We start from the raw sequence: 23,901 nt of genomic DNA, 5'->3' as shown, positions 1-23,901 counted from the left end.
AAGGTAGTGTTTTACCACAGACTGTTTGTTGCTGGTTGGTTTGTTACACAACCAACAAAAACTCAAGCCCTTGATGCGAGCACCAACAAATACCAACAAATTCTTCAGATATTCTTCTTTGTTGCTGTGGCTCGTTATGATCTGATCAGCAACATAATCAGACTCGATGTGGGCACCTACAAACCAATTATTATTAACATTCTTCAGTTAATCCTGTTTGTTGCTGTGGCCGTTCATGCAACATATCTAGACAAAGCCCTTGTTGAGGGCACCAACAAGTACCAACAAATTCTTCAGCCAGCCAGTCATTGATGTTGGGTGGCCGGTTATGATCTAATCAGCAACATAGCCAGCCAAAGCAAAAGCCCAATTCAGGTTATAACATGACTCTTGAGTAGCCTTTGATCACCTTAGCTATACAGTAGCCATTGGCTTGCCTTTTCAGCAGCATCAGATAACTCTTCTACAGGTCCTTTTAGTGACCTCAAAAATCAAATTCCAACAATAGTGTTGTGCTGGACTTTACAAAGCCTCTAACACCTATCTCTTCTGGTCTTGTATGTGCGTGCCAGCCACGTTCCCTTCTGCCACCAATTCTGCATACTTTCACAGAATAGAGGAGTGTAATTTCAGTTGGGCTGTTGAGCAACAACTTTTCACTAGAATTGTCTTGTCTTGTGAGGGCAAAGGGGTTTAAGATATAGAATTCCATGAAACAAACTAAAAACACTTAAATAATGATAGTGTTTTGTGCTATGATTACAGTGTGTGCGTGCGTGCGTGTGTGTGTGTCTACTTTCAGCAGCTACAGGGAGTCTGGGCAGCTGATGTGACTGATGGCACATGTGTAGCAGTCAATAACAAATACAGACTGATGGCATTTGGCTGTGCAAGGTATGTTTGCTCAATGAGACCAGAGGAGTATTTCACAAAACCTAGATAGCGAATTAAGCTGCAATTTTTTTGGTTATCCTGGCTGAATTTAGCATTTTTCACAAAAGAGAGGGCAAATATGTTACCATGTGGATTTATTCTGTACAGCTAGATTGGTCCCGACTTATGTTGTCTTATTGGTTCAGCCAGCTGTGACCGGATTCACAAACATATTCTTAAGATAAATCTTAAGTAGATTCCTAAGAAAAAAAATGACAAGGTCCTAAGAATCTTCTTAAATGATATTCACCAATATTTTCTTAAGAACTGTCGTGTTAAGAATTTCTTTGTTTTCTCACTCAAGATGAATGTCATTGAAATGTGTTTTTCATCGTTTCATCAGACACACACCATTCAGTGCCATTCGAAACTGACTAGCGAGTTATCTGCTACTAATATAGCTTTGTAAGCTTTCTATGGTGTTACGTTAGTTTTGTTTACAAGTGGCAACCGTTGCTAAGGAAAAGTCATGCCTTCAAAAACACTCACGGTTAGCTTATGTTTGAAACGGTAGGCTATTACTTTCTAGGCTGAAATTTGCAGTTTTTAATAGAAAATACTGCCATTTTCTTGAGCTTTGTGTTCAAGAAAGGAAACATGTTCTAAACTCTGATGTCGATGTGCGTCACATGCTGCCTATATCTATGAGTCTACATCGGGTTTTCAAACAGTGGTCCGCGGCCCACTGGTCTGTAATGACATTGCTGGTGGTCCCTGACCATGGACTCAGTAATGTAGTTGCAATGTGGGAATCAATATTTTTATTCAGTGGTGGTCCTGGGGTTGCGTAATTAGTCAGAATGGTGGTCCCTGGTTCACAATCAGTTGAAAACCCCTGGTCTACATAATATCATAGGGTTGTCATTTTAATTGTGATAACCTAGCTATTTTATCATCAACAGAGTTGTTGCCTCTTTTGTTGTTGAGCATTTTGATGAATAGTCTACTGCAGTAGTTGATGTTAGCGGTTACACTTCCTTGTTTATCTCTATGAAAAGCTGTTGCTTACTTGGTGTGAATGACTCTATTTACTGCGTCTTTTTTTTTTCTTGTTATTTTGAGGAAAGACGAAAATGCACATGTATCATGAGCTAGGATGACCAGACAACGCTAGGTCAAGCCTCGCTTGATCACTTATCTTAGATTTCTTAACTCTGCTTTTGTGAAATACCCCTCGGAATAGTAATTATTTTCATACCAGAAATATTTCAAATTTTTAATGGTTGTGTGTTTGTTCTGTAGTGGTTCAGTGTTAGTCTACATGATTGAGACTACAACAGGATCGATGCAGCTGTCCCACAAACTGGAGTTGACCCCAAAACACTATCCAGGTAACTTACTGTATTTGACATTTAACTCGAGCAAACATTTGGGTAGAATTCACGTGTGCCTATTTGTTGACTTTTCATCTTTATTTTAAGGGAATATGGTTATTTAAAAAACAAATAAAATATACTCCGAAAGCCAAAACATTACACGTCTCATAGCGCTTTACAGAGTGTTAGACAATCAGAGAAAAGAAAAGAAGGTCCATGGGTAACAGGGGCGAGGAAAAACTCCCTAGAATTGGAGATGCATAAAGGAAGAAACCTCGAGCAGATCCACGACTCAAGGGCCTGACCCATCTGCCTAGGGTCAGTTACAGAACAGTAAGATCTGTATACATGATAAATGCGTAAGTTAGTCAGGTGTACAGAATAGAACATGGTGTTTAAAGCCACCTGAGGTGTATGTTGGGATGGTTACATATCCGGTATGACAATGCATGAATTCTATTTAGTGACAGAAAGTTCAAATAGTCCAGTGTTGGAAATGGAATTGTCCAGGGGGAATTAGGAGTTGTCATAGGGCAGGTGGTGGGTCGAAAGGCCTGGTCAGTGACCACCATGGCTCCTGGTCAATTATAAGTCGATAAATAAGATTAGTGTGCGCTTCACCTCACTGTGTGTTCACCATGTGAACTTCTAGTTTATTGTGGGGAAACCGAGGGAGCGTACCACTATGGGTAAATAGAGGGGTTTCGTGGGTGAAACCATTTTGGCTGTTTTAATGTGTATTACTAATATGGGATTTTCATCTGCACAAAACTGGTTTTGGTGGGAGAAAGTTGTTATATTTGTGTATTATGTTTGCTTGTTAGATTTATTATTTAGCAATAACTGTGAACTTGAATTTGAATGTGGTTCCAAGTTGCTGCTGGTGCACAATTGTTTATTTTTTAAATACTAATAGTAGCAAGGTATAACCAGATGGGCCTTATATAGATGGGAAAGTAGGGCTTCAAAAATATTGGCACAAATTATCGGCCGGAATTCCATCATAGGACCAATATTATTTTTATTTTTTTTTCACTTATCGGCCAATAATATATCATCCAGTCAATCAATATTGGCCAATAATATATCATCCAGTCAATATCGGCCAATATATTGTGCATCCCTAAATGAAACTATCATAGGCATGTATTTACAAGAAATAGTTATATATATAGTGTTAGCTACTATCTGTGGATTCAGCTCTCAACGGCAGGTCTAATCATATTTAAAAATACTTTTATATGAATATTTGTGTCGTGTATTGTTTTAGATGTATGGAATAAGACGGGCCCGGTCAAGCTGATCCGTTGGTCGCCAGACTACAGTGTTGCCATGGTGACATGGGAATGTGGTGGCTTTTCTCTTTGGAGTGTGTTCGGAGCTCAGCTTATATGTACTTTGGGAGAGGATTTTGCGTGAGTTCCAACCCAACCCCACCCCACCCCCAATGCGTGCACACACACACACACACAGTAAATTAATCTTACATTTATGTTCCGTCAAAACACAGCCATTATTAAGGCTGCAAGGTCTCTACATGTTCTATTCCATCTTATTCTCCCTGCAGTTATCGGTCTGATGGCACCAAAAAGGAAACATTAAAGATCAACTCCATGGTAAGTATCTTGTCTTTTTAGGGAAGCATATTCAAGGACAATACCGTTAGCAATATCTAATGGTAACTGATATTTTGGGCCGAGGTTCATTTCTTTGGCTGTTTGGTTATTTGGCTGGGAATAAACAAATGTATAAAGGAATCATGTTTCCACAGTATACTGTATAATAGTATACTGTATAATAAGTATCCGCAGTTTACTGTATAATAACTATAAGCCTGGAAGCCAGCCCGAATTTACCACACCCACAAAATTTAAGTTCGGTATATTTGGTCTGGAGTCACTCCATTGAGAAGTCTGTGCCCAAACCAGAGGTGTTTGGGCCAATCAAATTGTTTGGATTAGCTTTATACGTGGGTGGACCATGGAGGTATTATAACTGGAGAGAGTGAAGTCCCTCCCCCATTCATTTCAATGGCCCATGCTAGGTTAGCTACTTCAGCCAAAAAAGCTTTAAATTGACCGTAGCTTTATGAAAATGGCGTTTCATGGGCACTCATTTCCTGCACCAGCTATAATTAGCCAATTAGGTTCTACGTTATAGACGGAGACAACAACCATTCATTTTTTGAGGGTAGGGACACAGTTTTCTCTGAATATCTCGAGAACCGTACGGCCTAGGAGTAGGGCTGAACGATTAATTGCATTTGCGATAATATTGCGATATGATGAAATGCGATTTTTAAAATAGCAAAGGCTGCGATTACACTTCATATAATGTTATGTCACCAAAGTGCATTCATACTTGCCCTTGCCACTGACTCTGCACACCATTGAAGAAGCAAAGAACTTAAACAAGAGGACCAGCTTACAGTGTCAAGAAAGGTCTGATCAGTAGAGCTACTTTGGTTAAATAAACCTCTTCATTACCTTTTGCTGGAACCTGCCATGTCCCTGGTTCTAGTTCCTACTTCCCCTGTACTGCAACTCTCGCTGGTATCTTCGTTAACTTCTCCAGCTGACTATTAAAACTTCACACTGTTTAGGCTGCACAGCAGCCATTCACCTGTGCTGGTAACTTTGGTACTAGAGTACAATGAGAGGGGGCATTTGCGATATCCAAGGGGGTTGACGCCGCAAATATTTAATGTCACGGATAATTAATTAATGTCTAACGTTATCTGCAATGTTAACCACCAAAAACCCAGCTGTTCTAACATTAGCTTACCAGCTGAAGGTCTTAGGCTACTACTGTACATACATGCTAACTGCTGATAACTTTGCCTGTTTAAAGAGTTTTGTCTCCGTGATTGGCTTTGTTGTGATAAGAAAAAACTAGTGCTGCAACAATCTAGTTTGTTCCGATTCACGTGCAAGAACAGAGGAGAGGAGCATGTCTGTCCGTGCGTGCGTGCGCAAACGAGAGAGAGAACGGAACAAGGAGAAGCCGTGTTAGTGCCACTGCATTTAACTGTTAACTAATGAAAGATCATATCTACATGAAACAGAAACAAAATTCTAACGGATAACAATTGGTGCATGTTTACAAGGCTGGAAGTTCAACAAATATAGGCCTACTAATGTGACTGAAGTAGTCAAATATAAAATATTTAATTCATATCAATTCATGCATTACCTAATGCTATCATAACATAGGCCTGGGCTCCAGGAAAGAAAAAAATATTTTTATTGTATATAATATTGTGTTAGTCATACTATAGAATGATATATTGCTTGTCTTTGTTGAATAATACAGAAGATAAATAGCTTAAAAAAAATTGCATATTAAATCGCAATCACAATATTTTTGGGGAAAACTGCAATTCCAAAATCGTTCAGCCCTACCAATTGCATGCAGAGGCATTTTTTCCCTGAATTGGTGAAACACGCCTCATCAAATCCAAATGGCCTGTTACCAGACTCTTGAGTAGTTAATCATATTTAAACTTAAAAGTAGAAAAACCTGTTCATGTGATCATCTGATCATGACTCGCTTTTAGTATCTTGGCAGAAGCAGCCAGATAGTTCCGTACTACTTAAAAGACTACTTTAGCATTACTTTGGAGTCTACAGAAATACTACAGCAGTGTTTGTGGTAACATAGTGTACACTGTTAGCAGTCACAGGATTTTGTCAGTGTAATACTGGGATGCTAGCTAATCTTGGTGTAAATGGAACAGGCTGTGGCTAAACCCCTTTTTCTCTCACCTGCAGTGCTGGGGTGCAGAGGGCTACCACCTGTGGGTGATTGGCAGGAGTGAAGGAGGCATGGACAGCCCAACCACACTCCAGCAGTCTGGCATCCTACAGTTTCAGTTCATCAAGAGTGCACTCACGGTCAACCCATGCACGGTAGGGACCTAAACAAACATGCTGTACTGCTTGATTCACACCTAGGAGAGAAAGACAAAACACATTACATCTGAGTGATTGTGATGTAACTGAAGGTAGTTCTGGCAGAGTCTCAGTTACAGGATGTAGCCTTAATGAACTGAACAGCACATGTTGTATCACACATAGAAATTGACAATTCCTTTATACCACATGTAGCTATAAGATAACTTAAGAGGTTAAAAATGGGTCTTTTACGGGCACGTCAAGGGAGGAAACAGTCCCATGAACCTTACCCTTCCTGGAGTCGTGAAGACCAAGTTGAAATGGTCTTCATCTTTAATATTATTGATTATAATTATCTCCTCTCTCCTTTGCTTTCTTTGTAGTTTGGCATCATTGTGTACACCACACTGGACAAGGACCAGGGTGTCTAATTAAAGGAGAATTCTGGTGATTTCTAGATCTGTTTCTCGAGGTCACCGAGTACGGTTGATACGAAAAGAACGAAAACAGTCAGTTCTACCTAGCTCAAGTTGCTGCAACAAATGGTTCATGATTCCCCATGTTCATGCCCCCAGAGTGTAGCACTAGTAGCTGTTGACTGCAACAAGTAAAGCTAGGAGAGAAACAGAAATCTATGTGAAAAATCGCCAAAATTCTCATTTAAGCTGTAACAGCTAGGCACACAAGGTGTTTTTTTTTTTTTTTTTTTTTATAGAAGAAAAGTTGGCCAAAGCAGTTTCATTGCCATAATGGCATGTGCTAATCACACGTTAATGTTAGCTAGCATGCTACTGTACTGTACTGTTTTTTGAGCGACTGCAATACACATTGACCAGAACATTTGGGACACCTTTACTCCACAAATTAATTTGGCGATACAGTTTAACTTTCACATCATATAGCTCATTGTGCTCAAAGTCGATCGTAATAAGTTTCTTCACTGCTACTATACCATCTAGGGGTTTTGGAAAATAAACCACGGCAACAGTAGGACCACACATTAGTAGTACCACGAGTTCTCGTGAGCCACCATTGGCATTGCATTTGATACAGCTCCACTCAAGTTGTAAAGTGATACAATAGGTGGCACGGCACTGGCTGGTTGGCATGATAACTTAGCTATTGGATATCATGCTGATTTTTCAATATTTTAAACAAATGCAAGATACATATAGCTCCTTTAAAATGTATGCTTGCAATAATGGATCTAAGAGTCAGAATCAACACTAGGAAAGTATCTTTACATAGAAATAATATTGTGTTTAATAGCATCTTTTAACTTTAAATACAGATTATCTTCTGTGAACTGCACATTTCTCAAAGCCATGTAAATGTCTGTCCGCTTGAAAAGTGTGCAGCGTGTAGATATTAGGGATGCTCTGATACCGTTATCAGGTATTGCTGTGCTCATATGGATCTGCGTTGAATCTATGCAGCCTTATATCCTTGCACAAATGGTTCTCCCATTGAAACTACACCTCACCTAACCTATGCAAGTGGCATACACTTTGTTGAGTCGATGTATGGCTGCTTGCATGGTGTGTTGTGTAGCTCTGCACTTCACTACTCTAGTTGGGGAAAAGTAAACAAACTGTTATTTTTTGATTAGATGCCACATGTGTATCATATGCTTACGTCCACATTTCAAATGCACTTGGCCATCTATACATGAAAGAAGCCCATGTCTATAAATTATCATTTTGCTTATTCAATAAATGTATGTGCATCTTCTGGCAGAGTAACCAGGAGCAAGTGCTCCTACATGGTGAGGACCGGCTTTACCTGACATGTGGAGACTCCACTCAGGCCCAAAGCATCCCTGATCCACACCTGCCTAAGGAGAACAGCCCACATCATGGGCCCACTTCACTTCCTGCCACCTCCCCTAGCATTGCTCAGGGACTCAGCACTTTACTTGGCCATAAACACTGGCATGTGGTCCAGGTAAGTCTATTCACATCTGTGATGTGTTTGAGTGCAGCACATCAGATTAGACTTGATGAATGTGGGATCAGCTGGATGTTGTTTAATGAATGTGCTTACTACCCACACCATGCATGTTGGGCACTGAACTAAAATGTGTCTTCCTGCCTTGTTCTCTGTCAGGTGAGTTGCCTGCCATATGTGATGAGAAATGAGTAAAAATGACATCTATTGTGGTGTTTAATGTTAGTGAATGTTTCTCTTTTACAGATTCATAGCACATATCTAGAGAGTAACTGGCCCATACGGGTAAGCATGTTCAAATGAATCAATCCGTTTGTTTGTGTGTGTGTGTAGCAAAGATTGCTTAGCAGCAGTTGCAAGGATTACACAGCAAGAATATGGCTGTGAATTTAATACAGTATATAGTGTGAAAGCAATCTGCAGAGAAAAGGGAGACACTGCACAGACCACCAGCAGGGGTAGCCAAAAAGAATGTACCTGTGACACCTTAAGGGGTAGCGGAAGAGATCAATAAAAAATACATTTGAGTTTGAAAACTCTGTTAAAAACATCAGAGCATGTCCAAGTCACCTGGGGCCTGAATTTGCCCCCAGACTCTATTATAGATTCAATTCAATATCATGTATGTCTCAGGGTTTCCCGCAGGAAATGTGTTAGTCAAGGTGGTAGGTCCCGAGGGGGTCTGATCTATTGTCTATAATTTAGAAAGCATACGCGTAGGCACGGATGGGCCTGGTCTATTGTCAGTCTTGCGCGTCAACAGCAGGTGGCTGTTTACTCGGCCGCTTCTCCGGTCAAATTCACGTCAGGTCAATTTAGCTCCCCGGTCCCAAAGAACTAAGAGCAACGGCAATATATTTCACTCAGAACATTTATTCTAAAAGACTGCAACACTGATAGTGCAACAGCAAACAAGCTTGGCAACGTTAACTAAAGGGATCAGTCGGTATTGATTGCCAAAAGAACGAAAATGACAAATCACGCAGTCGGCTAAATATTTTAAACTTGCGTAAACGGATGAACCCAGCATCGATTGCGCCGTGATAAATTAAAACACAAATTGAAGCAACAACTTGATCATTGGACAACCCTACCACTAAACCTTTCCATAGGACTGCAACGTTTATGACACAAAAAGTGGAATATGAACGCATTTCATTGTGGCTGTTCGCGATTTGACTGATTCTTTAGAACGAGGAGCGATATATTTGCACCGCTCAGCTCCGCTTACTAGCTCTGATTCGGAGGCACAGGGTGCGATTTGTAGGGGGGGATGGTTAGGATTTCCCCCCCTCTGGTTTTCCTATCCCTACCTCTGCTAAAATTTTTTTTTATCGCCGGGGACAACATTTATCCCCTCTGCCCCTCATATTGATTAATGCTACTTCATATAAGTAAAGCTGCAACGCGGAGAACAGTCTAGTAGGCTAGCCTACATAATAATCTGACATCAGAAACGACTGTCACCGCCAGCACTAATGCTGCTGACACAGTGGGCGTTGATAACTTAATTTGGCCTTAATCGCAGGACATTTCAGAATGTCGAAAGTGTGTAATCCATCATAAATGGCTAGGTTCAATGGAAAAGTTAGCTGGACAAATGAAAGAAAACGAGAAGGATTCAGTGAAGCATAATAATGTTTTAGAACCTTCAAAATTAGAAAACTGATGCAACTGAGATGGAGGACAACTGCACGTAGAGTAGAACGTAGGCCTATTGTCCAAAGGAACTTACATTAAATGAGGAGATATTTGCTGAATGTCACAAAGTGTTACAGAAATTGCTTGGCATCGCTTATTCAATGGCTCTCTACAGAAACACCTGTAGTTTGCGGAGGACGAACGAGAAAGCACTCGTTTGATAAATCAGCCAGTAGTAGACAAATAACTTTTAGAAATAATCTGTACTGCAAAAACTAATGTTGGTGGGTATTTAAACTATCTAGCGGTGTTTTAACAGCTGCAAGAAATAGAAGCTTCATGGTCTTTATGTTCTGGTTTGTAAATTAAAGTTGCCCTATAACTTTACTCTCCAAACTCTTCACTGCACTGTAGGCAATTAACTGACAGTATGATAGGCTATTTATTTTCGGTAGGCTACAATAAACACATTTATTTTTTCAACTTTTGCAATATTAAGCACTTGGCTACTGAACGCAAATCAGCAGGAGAGAGAATGCACGTGAGCCTCACGAGTGTAGCGCAATGTGTAGGCTATTTGGTTACCAACTAACACTGTTAGCCAATTCACTAACTTAAGACTTCAGTGCCATCATATACAACGTTTTTTTACACAACAAATACAGAAAGGATGGAGGCAGCAAAAGTAGAGAAGTCATTTCAGATGGGGCAAGAACAAGGTGAATTTGTATTCTTGTCAAAACGTAGTCCTACCCTGCATTAGAGGAGCTGATCATCATACCAAGCACACTCGCTGTTTAAAGTCATACACCACGGTAAACTAAAATGTTACAAAGGTGGCAAAAACAAATAGGGTATTATTAGCCATGACATTACTAGGCTATGAATCGCTTGTTAATTTTTTTTTTTTTTGGGGTTTACAAACTTATTCAAAATCATCCCCCTCTGGTTTTTACACAAATCGCACCCTGCGGAGGTATATCACATATGTAAAGATTATAAAATCTGATTATTTTTCGATTCATGACACGTTTCTTCTTATTTTTTAATGCGTTCTGCGGAGAAGGGAGATCGGCGTTGGTCACGGTTTGGAGAAAACGGGACAAAGTAACAGGTTTTTTGTTTTTTTTTGACGACGTAGTTAAGGCGGCAGGCTTGTTTTGCCAGGGTGGCCGCCTTGACTGCAAAGTGCTGCGGGAAACCCTGATGTCTGAACCTGTGGTTCCTCTCGTACTGAGCAGGATTGCCATTGCAACAACACATCAGCAGGGTGAAACTAACCTGTCTCACAACAGTCTAATTCCAGTTTTTTGTATTTTTAGAGAAATGCAATCTACTGTATCTTGTATGTATGCATATTTTAGACATTGAAATGAGAAATGATTGTGAGAGAGGGACACAGTGAAATTCCATACGGTCATTGAGCCTTACCACAAGGCCATGAGGTCTACCTTCGACAGGGAGGAGGAGTAACCTGTTTCCAACACCTATCTCATCGATAAGCATGATAAAGGCCACTGACTTTCAAAAGACTTTCATAGGAAACACACTGCCGTATCCTTCCAAATATGGTTAAGCAACTATGTGATCGCTTTAGGTTAAGCGACCAGATTGATTTTTTATTTTTTTTTTGCTGTTCCAGTAATTTTGCCCAGTATTGGACCATTCAATCCTGAATATTGGATTGCCACATTCCTAATTAATTACTTGAATCACTATGCAAATGTGAATGTAGTTGAAGTACTGCACAACATGGCTTAAAACACCAAAGAAACTTTGCTCAAAGTATATCTGTCTTTGGCCACATAATTTGTTTATTTTGAGCATAGGTATTTTTCATGACCTCAGAACACATTTCAACCACAGATATTTTCTTTGCTTTAACCTGTGTATGTGTGTGTGAATCTTAGTGTGAACTTCCTTTCAGTAAACTAAACAGACCTATTTGCGTCCACACTAGTTTTCAGCCATAGACTCTGCTGGCCAGTGTATGGCTGTAGCTGGGAGACGTGGATTTGCACACTACTCGTTATACACCAGGAAATGGAAACTCTTTGGGAATATCACCCAGGTAGCTGTCAGTTTTTTTTTTTTTTTTTTCTTGTAACAATGTTATCCATGTTTCTATTGCTTCGGCCTGATGGACAGCACCGATGCACTGTGTAGTTCACAACAGATTTTCTATGATAACAATGTTACCAATTATGGGGAGAATTCAACGATTTGGTGGATGCTTATGTATATTTTAGGAGCAGAACTTGACCGTGACGGGAGGCCTGGCCTGGTGGAATGACTTTGTTGTTATTGCCTGTTATAATTTCATTGATCAGCAGGAGGAGGTAAAAGGGTTTGACTTTCTGTGCCCTATATGCACTTTTCATGACCTTTGCCCATCACATACCTGTTTAATTGATTAACTAAACTACTTCTGGTTGTTTTGAAGATGATAACATCTTAATGTTAACAAGATCATAACGTCTTAAACTTGTGCTAAATTTACAAAACACTATTTTGAAGCCTGCAAAACTGTTTACCAGTATTTGCACTGCAACAGAGGTTATATACAGCCCTAATTGAAACATTTTATGTCTTATGAGTGATTGAGATTCAGGCAGTGTGTCCACAGAGAAAGGTTCAATGTCCCCCCCTCACAGACTCAGACTTTGATGCGTGTTCCTGCTATGTGCTGTCCCGCTGTGAACTTGTAAAGTGCAATATGTTTCCATTTTCTGGCAGTTGTCAATTTTACAACATGTCACAGGTGCTGTCCCATTCCTGTTATTAGCATGTTGAACCCTTACAGCTTCACAAACTCAGTTACTTGACAATCTCATGTCAGTTAAGTCTTTGACGGTTCAAGGCTTAGACCTTACAGTAGGTGGAACATCAACATTCAGTAACTGTTCCAGTAGTGGAAAATCATTACATGTACGGTCGATAACCATAACCGATATTTATTGGTTTGTTGTGGCCGATACCGATACAATAATATTACTCTTGGAAAAAAAATTGTGAAAACTGAGTTGGAGACAGCATTTAATAAGAATCAATTAATTGCAGTCATTTTACCTACAACCAATGATGGACAGAACTCATAATAGTCCTCAATGGTACAGCAGTCAACAAAATAGCCTAGGCCTATGCGGGGCTCCTTTTAGTGAACCTGACGTCAGTGAATTGCAAGTGATTGACCAGCGACAGGCTCAATGCAGATAAATGGCTAAGCTGGGAAAAAGCTATAGCGACCAAATCAGAGTTCGAGAGGGAATGTTATGTTTAGTTTCAACTGTGCGTAACTTAATAAAGCTGCAACTCCTCGGACTGTATTGTGTGTCCGTCTACTCTGTTGCGCACAACCTGCGGCAGCAGAAATGAAAGGGGTTAGCCCCGAAGGTTTTAATAACTTATAATGATGACCTGTCTGGAACTGAAGCAGGAATGGTCAGCATTATTCTTGTAATAATACAAAACCCAAGCGAAGAAAATGCAAATATAATACTAAAATACAACTTATCTATTCGTCCCACCTTAGAGTTTGTTTGTTTATTTGTTTCCCCGACTGTGCAAACACACCAGCACAAGATGGCTCTAGATAGGCTGAGGTCCGCTCTGCTTAGTGTTAAACAGAGGATCATTCACGAGAGGATTTTGGACTGCACAGGTTCAATGCTGATACACAGAACTTGTTAGAATGGTGAAATACATACAAGCTCGAGTAGGTCAGTGTAGCCAGGCGGGCTTTACATACGCTTACTTGGGAAATTAAGGCTTTAAAAAAATCGGCTAAAATTATCGGCCAGAATTCTGTTATCCGAATAATAATATTTTCATTTTTTCACTTATCGGGCAATAATATATCGGCCACGATTGTGCTACATACACTATCCTATGTCTTTTGATGCCATTTAATAGTAGTTACAACTGCACAGCATATTTTCAGTCATTTAATAAAGAATCCTTGAGGTCTTATGCATATGGTTTTATCTGGTTTTATCTTTTCTGATGGACATTACATGATACTTGGTAAATTATAAATATCTCTTAAAATATACATGGTAATTTTTAAGAGATATTTAGCTTGACACGTTGTTGAGCGTTATCTGTCATGGGTAGTTGTGTTCTGGCCTGCATTTTGTTGCTCACCTCATTTGTGTCTCTTCTCCGTCCAGCTGCGGCTGTACCCACGTTCCTCAAATCTGGACAATGCCTTTGCTAGCACAACCAAGCTGCACTCAGACACTCTGCTGCTTAATGTGTTCCGCGACATGGTGGTCCTCTTTAGAGCAGACTGCTCAATCTGTCTCTACAGCATTAGCAGGAAGCAAGACAGGTCAGTCTGACTCACAAATCTGTCAGCTATTTGCAGATGTGAAGTAGCCCAGAATTCATAGAATACAGTACAACTCTCATACCACCGTTGTTAAAGCAGTTGTAGAATTTGCACCTGAGATTTTATACAATAGTCTTTACATAAGTGTGTGACACTTGAATTTATTGAAGTTTTTCCATTACTGAACTCATTGTCAACTCAATTCTCCAGTTTTCCTATCTCAAACCCATTTTCTAATCACTCAACTCTACAGTTCAACCCCCTCAACATGTGTAGAGTTGCTGCAGGAAGTGTCCATGTCGCGTTACATCCCTCACCCTGGTCTGGTGGTGTCTGTCACACTTACCTCAGTACGTACAGAGACGGGCATATCCCTCAAAGCCCCTCAGCAGGTAAGTCAGTTAGTCAGACGCTTATTATTTTATTTACCGTCAGTCCATTCATACGTGTGATTTACTCCCATTCTCCCATTTTTGCTTGCCTTTCAGGCCTGCTTAGCAGAGAGCATCATGTTAAATCTTGCAGGACAACTTATTATGCTGCAGAGAGACCGTTCAGGCCCACAGGTACGGGAGAAAGATTCAACGCTCAGTCAAAAGAAGTTGGTAAGTATAGTGTCACTGGGCCAGTGTCCTTTACAGCATCAACCTATTCTGTTTTGCAAGACAGCTATTTTTAATGCCACCTTGCTCTTTCTACACTTCAACCTGACCAGTCTCAACCAAGTAGCGTTCTCCCTCTCTGAGCAAGGTTCTGCTTAAAGTTTCTACAGGGTTCTGTAAAATGCTTTTTGAGTCACTGCATCAAGTGTTTACTGGCTCTTTGTTACACAACTCTTCATAATGCTACTGAATGCTCCATTCACTTGAATGGGCCTTCCCAACGTTCAGTGGTCTGATATTTCTCAACAGATCGTTGTAGTAGTGATAAGAAGTCCGGTCACTACAATGGAACGTCATTCAAAAGTAAAAGCAGACGGTTGATCAGCTGTGTTATAAAGAATGTTTGATTCAAGTTCAGCGTGTGTTGCAAACTATTTGTTTCTCAGCAATAGCCACGATGAAACGGTAACAAATACATGTAAAGAGTCATGTCATGTTGAGTTTATTTTTTCGTCTGAAGTATATAACTTTTACCCTCTTTTCCAGCTACCGTTCTGTCCCCCAGTAGTACTGGCCCAGTGTGTGGAGAACGTGTGGACGACGTGCCGCAGCAGCCGAAAGAAACGCCACCTGTTGGAGGCTCTGTGGTTGTGGTGTGGGGATGCAGGGATGAAGGTGTGGCTACCACTCTTCCCACGGGACCACCGCAAGCCTCACTCATTCTTATCACGCCGCATCATGTTGCCTTTCCACATTAATATCTATCCACTAGCTGTGCTTTTTGAAGACGCACTGGTGCTGGGCGCCATAAATGAGACTGTGCTGTATGACGGTGTAGGAGGAGGGGCATGTGCAGCCACTGAACCACTTGAGGCCATATTCCCCTTCTGCACAGTGGAGCGTACCTCTCACATATACTTGCACCACATCCTTAGGCAACTGCTTGTGCGCAACTTAGGTGAGCAGGCGCTAATGCTAGCTCAGTCTTGTGCCAGTCTGCCCTACTTCCCTCATGTTCTGGAGCTGATGGTGCATGTGGTGCTGGAAGAGGAGGCCACTTCCCGAGAGCCCATCCCAGATCCACTGCTGCCTACGGTTGCCAAGTTCATCACAGAGTTCCCCTTTTTTCTGCAGACCATTGTGCACTGTGCACGCAAGACTGAGTATGCACTCTGGAATTACCTTTTTGCTGCTGTAGGTAACCCCAAAGACCTCTTTGAGGAGTGCCTCATGGCCCAGGATCTGGACACAGCAGCGTCCTACCTTATAATCCTTCAAGTAAGCTAAACATTTGAGAAAGATGTAGCAACTGATGTGTCAGTCTGAGTGATTGTAATTCTGTCTTCTAGATAGCGTTGTCATAACTATTATCTGGCAGCGAAGATGAATGTATTACTGGTTTGCCTGTAGAACATGGAAGTACCAGCAGTGAGCCGCCAGCATGCAACATTGCTCTTCAACACTGCTTTGGAGCAGGGTAAATGGGACCTTTGCCGTCACATGATTCGCTTCCTCAAGGCTATTGGCTCAGGAGAGGCTGAGACTCCACCCACTACACCAACCACCCAGGTATGTCATCTTTGCTCTATTTCTGCCACCTGTCTGCTACCGAGTGTTCTGTCAACCTCGGTGTTACGCTCAGTTGTCTTGTTAGTTTAGTCAGATCAGCAACTACTAAAACAGCAATCTGATCTTTTGACCCACATTGTGTCTGTGTCTACTCAGGAGCCCTGCTCATCAGGAGGCTTTGAGTTTTTCAGGAACCGAAGCATTAGCCTCTCCCAGTCAGCAGACAGCATTGCAGCAGGGAAATTCAGCCTACAGAAGACCTTTAGCATGCCCTCTGGTCCTTCAACTAAAGGGTAAGTCAGTGATTTCTGACAAGTATCAGTGTTTCCCACAGAATTGGATTCAATTTGTGGCGGTAGCTGACTTGGACAACGTGCGGGGGGGGGGGGGGTGGTATTAAGATCGTCTTGGTAGTGTATAGGTCTAATTGAGTGCCTGTCACTTTAAGACGTTTGAGGGAACCCTTGCAATTGTAACACAGTTGAAAGGCTGCTGATGTGTGGATGCAATTCATAACATTTTCTACATAGTTAAAATAAAGGTTCACATACTTCTCCTTTCCACTTTTGAATTTTGGAAAACACTTTTCCATTTACATCGGGATTTTGCAAACATTCAGTGTCAGAGTCAATAAAATGAGCCCTTCAATGAAAATGACAAGCAGCTGTAAGTAGGCTAAGCATGCTAAATTCGACGTCCAAACAGTATTCTAATGTTAGCTTTGAGATACTGCTTGATTTCATAACTTAACCTAGTTTGGTCTCTTCAATGTAGCCTACTATGTTGTGATAAGACCTTAGCAGAGTTCACTTCAATGCAGCAGTTTTTAACAAATTTGCGCAGCATGGTCACGATGCTAAGCGGATTTAACAGCAATTTAGCCAGATCTTCTATGCAATGCTTCTATGTGGCAACAACAATACTTCAACAATCGTGAATATTTTGTTAAATGCACATGCAGAGGAGGGGCAGCAGGCTACGAGAGAGAGCGGGGCGGGTCAAGGAAAGGCTGCGTGCGTAAAAAGCGCAGCTCAATGGCAATGCTAGGATTTGACCTTATATTTAATTTAAATTAAATTAAACATAGAATATTAATCTGTGGCGGCCGATTTTTATTTCGTGGCGCCCCGCCACAGATTAGTCAATGTTTGGCAAACACTGAGTATAATAACCTTCTCCCATGTTCCCCTTAACTGATTTAGCCTCTCATCCCCCAGCCCTTTACACAACAGTAAGCAGACGCAAATCATCAGTTTAGGCATGTCCATTTGTAGACAGTTAAAGCTAGTATACAAAAACATGATTTATATTCCCACCACTGCTACCCAGTTAATTTGATTTGATGTGAACAATGTATTTGTTTTTTTCTTAATTATGACGTTAACTGTGTTACCTATGTGCAGGGCAGATCGCTGGAACAAGGATGGTGACTGTGCAGAAAATATGTACATTGATATGATGCTGTGGCGCCATGCACGACACCTTCTAGAACAGGTTAGGCTGAAGGAGCTGGGCTGTTTCTCAACACAGCTGGGCTTTGAGCTGATTGGCTGGTTATGCAGGGAGCGTACACGAGTGGCACGCGTGGATGATTTTGTCATTGCACTCAAACGATTACACAGTGATTTTTTATGGCCCTTCCCGGTAATCCCTGCCTGTGCACTCAACTCTCCACTCAAGAATGGACGTCGTACAGGTGTGCATATTTGTGTAGAATTTATGGATTGCCTTTTTTTTTTTTTTTCAATTGTTATGTTAAATTTGTAGTATTGTGTTTCCCTTAGTATTAAGCACACATATGCTAAAGTCCCAGTCAGCTGACAGCCTGCTGAATAGCAACATGGAAACAGCTCTGCCTGCAGTTGTTCCCACCAACAACAGTTGGCTAGATGGATTGGGTGCCAGGTCTAAAGAGATGGACTTGGCCTCCTCCCATGGAGTCCCTGAAACACAGGAGGCTTTCTTGTCCCCACTCATCAACAAAGGTCAGAACAGTGACTTTCATTTTCTCTTTCCATCCTTTGTCACCTCTGTCACTATGCATTCTATGTCTTTCCATGCTCACATAAGCCCTCTCGTTCTTTTCCACTTCAGTTGAGGAGTGCAGTATTGGTTCAGCCACTGATCTGACTGAGACCAGTTCCATGGTGGATGGTGATTGGACCATGGTTGATGAGAACTTCACCACCTTGTGTCTTAGCCAGTCAGAGCTGGAACATATATCCATGGAGCTTGCCAATAAGGGTCCTCATAAATCCCAGGTGCAGCTCAGGTGAGATTTTTTTACTTCCATTTTATATCCATCAGTCTGAGTCTGAGAATGACTCTCACTTTGTACTCTCGCTGTTACTCTCGCTGTTATCATTAACATTTTCAAAGGTTTGGATTTACCAAATGACTTTTATCTATCTACATAATGACTTTTTTATGATTTTTATCCATAAATTAAGGTGCAAAATTGAAAGGACAATTTTATGCTTAAAGGTTTGCACCTTCAGTTATTTATATTGTGGCATGTACACTGCTCAAAAAAATAAGGGGAACACTGACGTTTTTTCACAATTGCTAAAACATCTTTTTTGACCTTTTTCAAACTACATTTACAGAACGTCAACATCAAAATCAAACAGTCGCCTAATAAGTTTCACCTCACCAAACAATGTCAGAGTACTGATCCAATGTGTGATTGAAGTGTTTTTTTTAACATGACAGTGTATATGACAGCTCATGTCTGTAATGATTTCTCCAGATACCTGCTTCATGTATTCATGGAGGCTGGCTGCCTGGAATGGTGTGTGATAATTGGACTGATCCTGAGGGACAACAACATAATCAAGCAAGTGGTCGGCTTCCTGGAGGGTCCTGATGTCCTGCCTGAGACTGTTATAAGCATTCGAAGTGGCCTCCTTGCAGTGGACGCTTGGGCCTCATCTGACTGGTCAGCTTTCACACACCTATCCATCATTTCAGTCATACTCAGTCATCCAAACGGATGGCAATTTCAATGCAGTCAAGTGCAGGCAGGAAAAAATAAACCACCACTAGTCAATGTAAACTTCCAGCTTATTATTAATCCCAGGTCCCTAATTTTTGGTCAGCTCCTGCCCCTAGACCTTTTGAGATATCGCCACTGGTCCAACACTGGAAGGAGTTACTTACTCCGGTCAGTACCGTGTAAGTTGCTCGAGAAGATGGCATCACTGACCCTTGTCGTTCTTCCGCCTTATTGGATTTAATAGAAAGCGAAACTAAAACCAAACGAAACCAAACTTTGTACATGAACTCGAGACTCTAATATGAGGATGCACAAGATCTGGGGGGAAAAATGGAAACCTTCACATCATTTGACAAACCCACATAGCGTATAGATAAGTAGTTTTTGCAGTATATTAATGCCCAGTTGTTGATGGCTCTAAGTAGCCTAAGCTAAAGTCCACAACATCTTGAAACAACAACCTTCCTTTAATATTCTAAGCTACTGATTAAGCCCCATACAGCATACTGCAAGCTCTAAGCAATGCTAAATTCAGTAATATGGACACACATTCTTACCTCTGGGATACCCTTTCCTTGGCACTAGATTGAACCGCTGTGCATAATAATTGAATGTTGCATATGCACAGTTTGTTTAAGAAATTCACATTAAGAAGTTATACCATGACTGCTGCTCTGGCATATGTTTGACCAACCAGTTTGTTTTTGTCACTGCCAGTTCCTTCTCTACAAAACTAAAAATCCACTTGGAATTTACCTCCTGATACGTTGAAGAATCATAGAAAATGTTTCTGAATCAATCACTCTAGCCCCATCAACAATATATCGATAGTGGACAATTGCACTTTGCGACTAGTAACGTTACGTTCAACAGCCGTAGTCATAACTAGCTTGCTAGTAATTTATGCCATTAGTCAGCAACCCACCAAACACAGTAGCCTAAAGCTTAATGATCTTGTAATCTTACCTTAATACTTTTTGGTGACATTTATCCGTTCACCAAGTAAAGCCTGATATAGACATGAACTGAACAATACTAGCTAGTTGGTTAAATATTATCCTAACGGTCATCAGTGCACCAAAACAAACTTTTTTCAGTTTGTCCAATGTGTCCTTGTCATTCTTCACAGCTTGGGATACAAGCCATTCTTGAAGCTGATTCAGCCACAGCTACAGAAACTACTAGAGAGTACAGTGGAGCCAGTTAACCCAGAGTCCTTTCAGCCTGCCAATGTTACCAAGCTGCTAGAGCCAGCCATCCCAAGGTTGGAAGAACGGGGTGGATCAGTGCCTCTTGGGCTTTCCTTATCCCTGGAGGCTCCTGGATCAGGTCCTCTAGAAGACCGACCAGAGGAGGAGGAGAAGGAACATAGCCCAGAAGAAGGCACATATGACTGTACTCTGTCTTGATCTCCAACATTTCTGCATTCTCTGAAACAACCAGGCAGTAGTGTGGTCCAGGGGATATGGATGGACAAGAAGACATCAGACCTAAAACTGGAGTCTTACACACCAGGACCCTCATCAATACTCTTTGCAATTTTGAAATGTTTTATTGTTTTCCTGCTTTAATGCTTTTCTATGTTGGGAGTGTGTCCATATGTTTGGACACAGAGGGATGTGTGTATGATTTTTCCAGGTGTGGAATGAGTGTCTTTGTTCCGTCACTCCGTCACTCATATTAGATCTCCCCCCACAGTTTCAGTACATTTGTCACAGGCTTTTACCACCGAATACACACAGCTACAGAACCTGCGTACAGAAATTGACCAGCTGAATATTGGCTGGTTTTAAAAATCCTGTTTTGTACAGTGACCTTGTTTGAAATTGAGTTTTGAAGATCATTTATTGAAGGCACACCAAGCTTTCTACCAAAATAGAAATATCTGTTTGCTCTTAATGAAAACCCATTTCAGGGTCAACACACAACAACCAACAGCTAGCATGCATGACTCATAGCAGTTCCATTCAGTTTGTCTGAATGACTTCACAAAATGGTAAAGGTGTTGCATACTATATGTGTGGTGGGGTCGGAGAGGTGATTTTACACAAATAAAAGGAATTTATAGAGGGTTCTGGGGCCCAGTTTTCTTTCTCTGTCAGCTGATTGTAATTATGGTTAGCAGTTACATGTAGAGGCTCAGACAATGCAAGTGACCCAGTGGTTATTCCAGTTGAGCTTTCCTTTTCGAAGCAACTAAATATAATATATATCAAAGCCAAAGACACAGAATACATCACGACCACACCCACAACTATACTCACAAGCAATGTTAGTTGGCTTGAACATTGATAATTATTCATACATGTATTTGAAAATGTCTACATGATCTTGACAAAGGATATTTGTCCTGGTAATGCAACATGTTGATCTTGGTTAGCAATTTACTGCCAGAAAGCTGTATGGTAGCTGTATAAAACATTCCATTATATTTTACACATCACGTTTGTGGTTTCAATCTGTTTGCTCAAACTCTCAACTTCATGTTTCTTCTACAATAAAATCAAGTAGCCACCCACAGGTTACCTCAAGCATATTGGCAACTTCAAAGCATTTTCCCCCTCACTACAGCCATGTATACAAACTGCTGGATGTTCCATGTAATTGAAGCACAAAACGCAGTGCCTGTGTTTTACATCATGCTTTTTGCTGTCCTTGATGTCTATAGGTAGTCTAATGTGCATCAACAGAATGGTGCATAAATCTTGACAGGCTAATGATGGACACCACTAGCCAGCTGCCAATCATAATGACATGCTATTTTGGTTCTACAGGATTGTAGAATGAGAAAGTGAATGACTTAAGATCATCCAAGAATGGTCTGTAATACTTGCAAAATATTGGTTTAGGATCGACCAGTCGATTTATTTAGATGTTTATGTTAGATGATTCAGGTTGTGAACTTGAATGTATGACTTGGACAAGAAAGTGTACAGTATACATGTAAAACGAAGTGTGAGTGAGCAATGGAATGACCTCTATTCATTGATTTCATATAACTTCAACCTTCTGGCAGTAAAATCTTTCTGTACAACCTATGAGGGGAAATGAGAATATAGTCCTGATTTGTTTGATTTATGCCTATCCAGTGGGCCTCATGCAGCAACCTCATTAAGCACTGAAGAGCAAGAAACGGACAATTATTAGGACTATTTTATCACTGCATTTACCTGGACAACTTTTCAGCTTGTGTGGTGTTCCTATGCTGTGGTATTTATTTTTTTGGTTGTGCAGAATATTGAATATATAAGACACATTTTGACCTCCTAAACATAATGTCTTACATTTTGTTCTAAAAGTATTCACTGTAATCTGACTTTGATGATTTATGATTAACACTTTTGTAGGGTCTGTTTCTTGCAGGGAACTATGATCTAAAGTATATTAAATTGCTGTTTGTTGAATAGTAGGTTCATAATTATTCTTTAGGATAATTATGTCTTAGCACTGGCAGAAAAATTAAACTCTAAAAAATTGTAGCCCAAATCATTCTCAAACAGATGTAACGGCCCATTCTACTGCACCAGTATTATTTATGTGCAATGTAATTATTTCTGTCAAGATTATTTACCCCCAGCCACCCCACCCCCCCAGCCGCTGATGGTGTGAGTCACTGAAACCAAAGAGTGTGCATACAGTAGTATTACAATTGTGTGTTGCCATTAAAAGCACACTAGAGTCCCTACCCTTCCTTCATGCATCTCTCTTACCTTTTTGTATTTATTCTATGTACACAAATAAATTAAATTGTGAAGACAGTTTTCTAAATAGTTTTCTGGAAACAAAAAGAGATAATGTGTACAAGATTTACTTCCTATTAGCACTGTTTGAGAGTCCAAATTCCTATTAGCACTGTTTGAGAGTCCAAATTGTAAAGTGGGGTGTGATTGATGTGTTGTACTCTGTTCATGCTTAAAGATGTATGTAATAACGAGTGATAATATAGTGTTTCAAGGTGGGAGATAACCACTTTCTTTCTGTGGACGGTAAAGTATTGCTCTTTGGCACAGAGATGTTTTCTGATCTTACGACAGTATAAATGCAGGTCTCCTGTACAGTTTTTTATTATTATTATTCTCTCTAGTTTTCTATTTCCTGTATATAAAGAATAAATTATTTTTAAAAACAATTCTTGCCTCTTTGTTAAATGTATGTAAGAAAACTGAGGACAAAAATATAAGACCAACTGAGAATAACAGTTGATATGCATGACTAAGATTGTAAACAGTTTTTCAAACATCTGCCTACTGAAATACAGGAAATTGTCAATGTCTCATCTTTATTTCTCAAAGACATCTGTAAAACTTGCACATTTTGAGCTGTTTTATTAGCCAGCAGCAAAACGGAATCCTTCTGGCCATTAGTTTGTATTGATGTATGATATATGACCTCATTATGGTCAATGTGCATGTCCTCTATAAATAGCAAGAACCTAGAGAGCTCTCTTCAAAGCAGTTTCAGCTATGCTAAAATGTTCATCAACCGTTTTTTATTCAGTGAGAAATTGACTGAGCATCAAGCTCTTTTACAGCAATGCCCTGAGTTACAAAAAAAGAACAATAAAAAGATACAAAAGGCAAATAATAATAAAAGTAGTAATAATAATAATAAATAGAAAGAAACGAAGAAGGGGAATAAATAATATTAATAATGATATAAAAGGTCTAAATATTAG

General features: G+C 40.4%; 1 protein-coding gene across 3 annotated transcripts in view; it reads left to right on the top strand.

The window, feature by feature from the left end:
• ric1 (RIC1 homolog, RAB6A GEF complex partner 1) overlaps positions 1–23,355 on the top strand; it is a 60,373-nt gene extending 37,018 nt beyond the window's left edge. For 2 of the 3 annotated variants that reach the window (XM_048258318.1, XM_048258317.1), the window contains exons 7-26: positions 803–894; positions 2,176–2,264; positions 3,520–3,664; positions 3,817–3,865; positions 6,020–6,157; positions 7,880–8,086; positions 8,336–8,374; positions 11,691–11,801; positions 11,980–12,069; positions 13,900–14,060; positions 14,314–14,452; positions 14,549–14,665; positions 15,209–15,940; positions 16,073–16,231; positions 16,388–16,524; positions 17,635–17,927; positions 18,016–18,216; positions 18,326–18,503; positions 18,981–19,169; positions 20,356–23,355. In XM_048258318.1, the coding sequence (XP_048114275.1) occupies positions 803–894; positions 2,176–2,264; positions 3,520–3,664; positions 3,817–3,865; positions 6,020–6,157; positions 7,880–8,086; positions 8,336–8,374; positions 11,691–11,801; positions 11,980–12,069; positions 13,900–14,060; positions 14,314–14,452; positions 14,549–14,665; positions 15,209–15,940; positions 16,073–16,231; positions 16,388–16,524; positions 17,635–17,927; positions 18,016–18,216; positions 18,326–18,503; positions 18,981–19,169; positions 20,356–20,635 (3,546 nt within the window). In that variant the 3' untranslated portion in view covers positions 20,636–23,355. The remainder of the gene's footprint in view (positions 1–802; positions 895–2,175; positions 2,265–3,519; positions 3,665–3,816; positions 3,866–6,019; positions 6,158–7,879; positions 8,087–8,335; positions 8,375–11,690; positions 11,802–11,979; positions 12,070–13,899; positions 14,061–14,313; positions 14,453–14,548; positions 14,666–15,208; positions 15,941–16,072; positions 16,232–16,387; positions 16,525–17,634; positions 17,928–18,015; positions 18,217–18,325; positions 18,504–18,980; positions 19,170–20,355) is intronic. The other variant, XM_048258319.1, reaches the window with a different exon arrangement.
• Positions 23,356–23,901: the final 546 nt, after the last annotated feature.

Source organism: Alosa alosa, chromosome 12 (genome assembly GCF_017589495.1).
Source record: "Alosa alosa isolate M-15738 ecotype Scorff River chromosome 12, AALO_Geno_1.1, whole genome shotgun sequence".
Lineage (NCBI taxonomy): Eukaryota > Metazoa > Chordata > Actinopteri > Clupeiformes > Clupeidae > Alosa > Alosa alosa.
Note: the sequence above shows the minus strand (reverse complement) of the source record. Positions and strands in the feature narration are given on the sequence as shown.